We start from the raw sequence: 6,616 nt of genomic DNA on the forward strand, positions 1-6,616 counted from the left end.
TCATAAAAGTGAAGATGAAGAGATCTAAGTAATCATTTAGCAAGTTTGAGACTTGCTTACTTGAAAATGCTTCAAATGGAGTGAAGTTTTTGGATCTACTCACTCCTTCTTCAGTCCTCAAGCTTCTTCTTCTTCTTCCACAAGCTTCAAATGGACAAGTTTTCTCTCAAAAATGACTCACAAGCTCGCAAAAGGCATTAGGGTATCGAGATTTAGTTTTGGGACTTGGAGGCTATAAATGAGGTCAGCCTTTGGAGGTTAAGTTGTTTAAATATGGTGCAAAACCCTGAAAATTAGGGTTTCACTCTGCCAGTCCTACTCGTCGAGTTGAGGCTCTCAACTCGTCGAGTAGACTTTACAACCCGCGTCCAATTCCATTCCTACTCGAAGAGTTTGGGGCCTCCAACTTGTCGAGTTTCTATATACAAAAATGAATAAATTTTAATTAAATATATACCAGGAACCGGACGTTACATGTTTCCTGTCATTTCTTTCACACGTGGTTGATACTTGGGCATGCACCAGGTTGTTCTCTAATACCAAATGTTGGTATTACACAGGAGGCTTAAAGAGGTATAAATGTTTTATAAATTAAAACAAAAGAGAGGACAAAAGAACAAAATGGGCAAAGGCTGCACCTTTATTAACTTTCAATATCAAACAAGATGGCTCGGTACCACAAACATACACTTTGCCATTTTAAACTAAAACAAATGCAGAAAATAAAGAAAGGACTCCACACTAGCCTTTAGACTCGATACTATAGCCAACATGACATATGACTTATTCAAAGCTCTAATAAAACAAAAAAAACTTTCTGCAATAATAATAAAATAAAAGGTTAAATATCTTAAGAGAGAGAGAGAGAGAGAGAGAGAGAGAGAGAGAGAGAGAGAGAGAGAGGCTGTCTTATTTCAAACAATGACCAGGTCCAAAGTTTGTCATTTAAATCCAATTTTGTCATTCCATAAGCTTTGTGATCATCGGAGATTATCATCATCGTCTTGCTGTTTCCAACTGTTGTTTCTCCCCCTTATTCAGCCCAATTCTTCTGTCCATCTACATCTGCACACTACTTGATCAACTTTTATTTACCAATTCCCTAATTTCTTTAATCCTCACTATCAACAATGAAAAATATGTTAAAGAACTGCTTTTGCTGCACTTCTCATGAAGATCAAGAACCAACGATCAGGTATGCTCGCTGATCAAATCTTATTTTGTTCAAGTTATTAATGCTTTAACTCAATTTCTGGTATATTATATGCAGTGCGCAAAAGAAAACGGAGTACCCATGGAATATGTACACCCTCAAAGAACTTGTGCACGCAACCAACAATTTCCATAACGATAACAAGATAGGGGAAGGAGGGTTTGGGAGTGTTTACTGGGGTCGAACAAGTAAAGGGGCTGAGGCAATCTTTTATCCCTTTTTATCCAAATTTTATGATATAGTTTATGATGATACACTTGTTTACACTAATTACTTCTGTACATAAACGTTAATATTTGTTCTTTTTAATTATATCATCTTGCAGTTAGCAGTGAAACGGCTCAAGTCAATAAACGCGAAAGCTGAAATGGAATTTGCAGTTGAGGTGGAGATTCTTGGAAGAGTTCGACACAAGAATTTGTTAGGACTTAAAGGATTCTATGCTGGGGGAGATGAAAGGCTTATTGTCTATGATTATATGCCAAACCACAGCTTGCTGACTCACCTCCATGGCCAACTTGCTGTCGATTGTCTCCTAGATTGGCCTCGACGAATGAGCATTGCCATTGGTTCAGCAGAAGGATTAGCGTAAGTTCCACTAATCAATGAACAACTCCTCGACAAGACTCGATTGTTCTTACCTCAAGGGTCTAATCTAGATCTTATACTATTTTCTAACTCTTTTTGGTTGAATTTATCATTGATGAATAGGTATTTGCACCATGAAGTAACTCCTCATATAATCCATCGAGACATAAAAGCTAGTAACGTACTTCTAGATTCGGATTTTCAAGCAAAAGTTGCTGATTTTGGGTTCGCGAAACTTATACCAGATGGGGTTACTCATATGACCACAAGGGTAAAAGGAACCCTAGGGTATCTTGCACCAGAGTACGCCATGTGGGGAAAAGTCTCAGAAAGCTGTGATGTTTATAGCTATGGGATACTGTTACTTGAGATCTTAAGTGGTAAAAAGCCATTAGAGAAGCTCCCTGGAGGTATCAAGCGTGATATTATACAATGGGCAACTCCATTTGTTCAAAAGGATTCGTATGAGCTCATTGCCGACCCCAGATTGAAGGGTAGATTTGATTATGCGCAGCTAAAGGTTGTGGTGAAGATAGCCCTGGCTTGTACTGATAGTAATCCAGAGAATCGGCCCAGCATGCTGGAGGTGGTAGAATGGCTAAAGAGTGGTATTGGTAGTAGGAGAACGGAGATACGTATTGTTAAAGATCGAGTGGATGAAACCGAGGATGAAGATGATTTCTGTGATGATGATACTGATTATTATGAAACTTTTGATATGAAGAAGCATTCGGGTAGGGTTCCAAAAATGCCATCGAGAACAAGATGAATTAGAGCTACAATTTTCTTAAATCAATTCTCTAGAATTTTTAGTTGATATATATTTATCATGTAATTAAACTTCTGTTACTTTTCTGTTTGATTGGTTTTGCTTATTCTATAGACAAAACTGCAAAAATGGTCCCGTGCCATGCAAATTTTTGGGGTTTTAGTCCAAACCACGATTTTTTTGGATTGATGGTTCTTTTAAGCTACTTTCTTTGCGTTTTTGGTCCCTCAGTAAACTGAAAAGACTATTATGCCCTTCTGATATATATTTTTATTCTTTTTCTATTTAATTTAAATGAAAAATAAAATAATTACCTAATTTGGGGCCCACCTCTCTCTCTCTCTCTCTCTCTCTCTCTCTCTCTCTCTCTCTCTCTCTCTCTCTCTCTCTCTCTCTCTCTCGATGGATTACAACCAAAAACACATACGACTTTGTTCTTCATCTTCTTCCCCCTTTCACCATATTCTCTCCTTCCAAAAAACCTAATTTCTCCCATAAAAAATGCTCAATTCCTACATGTAGAAAATGCAATCAAGATTCATAAACACATAAGCCACCATCATTCGCCACCAACAGTCTCCATCCCCCTTATCTTCACAATCACCGTTCACCACCACCATCCATTTTGACTATGTTTATCGTATTGGGAAGCACATCATCACAAATTACTATTCCTCCTCCCCAATCTACAAATCCCTATCTGCTTAGCTTTCTTCGACATCGGCTTAGCTCATATGAAAGAATTCGCTTTATTTAACCTCCCAGATCTTGCAACATCCTCGTTTTGGAGAATCGATCATCGTTTTCAACAGATTGGGAAGGGAAAGAAAAAGAACACAAATACGAAGCACCTCTGGTGGTGGCTGGGAAATCGCGAGGAGAGGAAGAGCCTGAAGAAAGCCATTGTCGACGACTGTGGCATCGAAGGGAAAGGGTCTCCGATCTTTGACCGATCATGAAGAAGAACGAAGGTAGAAATCGGAGGAGGATCTTCGATCCTCGTCTGATCATGAAAGGAGAAACACGAATTTAATAGAAAAGTAGGAGTGGTCCAGTGGTGGTTTAGCAACTCACTAGGAGGCGAGCCGACATCGAAGGGTTGCTCTGGCAACTTCTTTCTTTTCTGACCCGATCAAGAACAACACATGTAGGAGGAGGAAGGACTTCAGTCCTCTGTAGATCGGAGAAGGATGTTGAACAAAAGCAACACCGAATTGGGGGTCTTTGGATGAGTATTTTGATCGACAAGTAAAATGGAGGAAGGAGAAAGAGTTTTTTACTCTTTAATGGCAGCAACACAATTCAAGGGAGAAAGAGAGAGAGAGAGAGAGAGAGAGAGAGAGAGAGAGAAAGAGTGGGCCCCCTATTTTTATTTTTTATATATAAATATTTATAGAAAAAAAAAAAGAAAAGTGGAAAATAAATATAATAAGGGCAATTTAGTCTTTTCAATTTATTGAAGGACCAAAATCACAAGCAAACTACCTCAAAAGGACCACCAATCCAAAAAAAAGTCATGGTTTTGACTAAAACCCCAAAAAATTGAATACCACAGGGACCATTTTTGCAATTTTGTCTATTCTATATTTACATCCGTATTATTTGATGTACTTCTCTTGTGAGTGGGTGATTGTTTATGGTTTTTATTTTTATTTTATTTTATTTTATTTTATTCTTTTTAACCTTAAGAAAGTTGTGCATTATTGGTGACTCCTTAAGTTAAGGCATCCACAATGCATTGAAATCTCTTAAGAAAGTTGTGCATTATTGGTGACTCTTAAGTTAGAGCATCCACAATGCATTGAAGTCTATAGAGTTCAATGAAATGTCACATCATCATTCACTATTACATACAACTCTATTCATTTTTATCCCACAATACATTAAACTTTACAAGTTTAATGGAACATATTAAAAGAATATTTATTTAAAGATTTAAATACTTTCCTTTTTCCCATTGAAGAGTTCAATGGTCATTGAACTCCAAATCCATCGAATGTCAAGGTGGCATTTCACAATGGTGGAGTTGTATCCATTGAATGACAAGTAGGCATGACACCTCATTCAACTCTTCCATTAAACTCCCCATTGTAGATGCTCTTAAAAGATATGTTGATGTTTTTGTCAACCAAAATTTTATGTCAACCTAGGTGTCATATAAGTTTTTGTTATTTTTATCATGTTTTACCTACAAGTGAGATGTGGTGTCATTTATTGCCCACAAATTGAGAGAGAGAGAGAGAGAGAGAGAAAGAGAGATTTAAACCTGATAATATTTATTGATAATATAAATATACATGGAAAAGTGAATATACATATAAAGGTGTATAACCATAGGTACCCAGTGTATATATAAACTATGTAGTTTTGATTAGTGGATTACTTGATTAATTTTCTGGGAAAAAAAATACAACATCCGTAAAACATTTGCTACATGTCCTAATTAGACTTAACTAATATTGATAACATGGAACTCACATCCTCCTTAATCGCCTTGTTTCATACGATTTCTAAAAATCAAATTCAAAGTAGTAAAAGATACGATTTCAAATAATCGAAATTCAAAGAAAAAAAAATTTTCAAGAGAAATCGGGATTCACAAAAAAAAATATTGTTGCATCTACTGAAGAAAAAACGAATGGTACGTTCTGATTAAATCTTTCGGCAAACGACTGTTTAACTGATGTAACTAAAGTGTAAACCATAGCCATTCTAATATTTTCTGATGCGTGAAAGAATCAATTTTATATAAATTGTTGCATGAGGTGAATAATAACATTATGTAATATGTACATATTAAATGAATTTCATTACTAAAAAATAAAGTTTCATTCGATTTTTATACATTTGCGCAATAGATTTTGGTATATAGTGTTACTTAACTTATCTTGAAGCTTGTATGTTACTTTTACTCAATTCAATGAAGCTAAAAACATACCAACATGAAATAATATCAGAGTTATACTAGAGTTATATCGGGATTTGCGGAAAAAAATTAGCAATTAAATAATGCTATTATAACTTATAGAAATTAAACTTACCTCTTGTTTAAGCTTTTCTTTCAAAACTTTGAGATCTAAAGACAGTTTATGTCAGATTTTTGGGATGTAATAGAGCACTTGGAATTCAGAGAATCGTGTTAAACACTTTTAAAATCGGGCAAGATTTCAGAAAAACTAATTTATGATGAACTTTTAATAAATCAATACAACCCAAAGAAAAAATTTCCCTTGGACCCCGCTCCCAGGGGCGCTGCCCCCGAACCCGAATTCGCTCAAGGGATTCGCCCCTAAATGACAATCTACTTTAAATCTTGAATAATATTACATTTAATGACAACTTCATTATTACTTTTAAACAATTAGAAGGTCCTTTGAATTAGACATACAAACCTTTGATTTACTTATCATTGATACATTATATGCACAAAATTGGTTACATGTGATGAACAACACATTTTTTTGTTTATATGTTTTGCAGCAACAAAGAATGGAGAAGGTTGTGATGTTTCAAACTGAAGTAACTGATCAGGCTATAGAACTGTATTTAAATGAAAATGTTGTCACAAATGATTTCGTGGAAGCAACATTTGAATATGAAGAATTTAAGGATTTCGATGTGAACATTGAATTTGATGAAGACAAAGATAATGTCAACAGGATACTAGGAAACATTTTTGGTACACTCGATGATGCTTATACATTTTATAATGATTACTCCTTTTTACATGGCTTTAGTATACATAAAGATGACACAATTAAAAGCACGGAAACAAATGAGCCTTATCGGAAGATATATGTATGCAACAAAGAAGGCTTCAAACGGTTAGAAAAAATGATGCAAGTGGAAATGAGATAAAACGTCATAGAGATGTTAGAACTGGATGTCAAGCAAAGCTTCGAAATACAAGATAGGAGGATGAGAAATGGTTGGTGGACTTATATAATGACACACCCAATCACGAATTGACCATAAAACCATTGAAGGTGATGAAGCATCGATCTCATAGTAATTTCATGTTGGATTAGATGTATAAGTCCATAACT

General features: G+C 35.5%; 1 protein-coding gene across 1 annotated transcript; it reads left to right on the forward strand.

The window, feature by feature from the left end:
- Positions 1-1,121: 1,121 nt before the first annotated feature.
- LOC145075811 (PTI1-like tyrosine-protein kinase At3g15890) lies at positions 1,122-2,701 on the forward strand (the record flags this gene model as incomplete). Its single annotated transcript, XM_079021915.1, has 4 exons — positions 1,122-1,195; positions 1,271-1,415; positions 1,539-1,801; positions 1,925-2,701. Coding segments are annotated over 4 exons (1,128 nt in total), but the record flags the coding sequence as incomplete, so codon positions are not given.
- Positions 2,702-6,616: the final 3,915 nt, after the last annotated feature.

Source organism: Lactuca serriola, chromosome 9 (assembly GCF_051521515.1).
Source record: "Lactuca serriola cultivar US96UC23 chromosome 9, Lser_US96UC23_V15, whole genome shotgun sequence".
Classification (NCBI taxonomy): domain Eukaryota; kingdom Viridiplantae; phylum Streptophyta; class Magnoliopsida; order Asterales; family Asteraceae; genus Lactuca; species Lactuca serriola.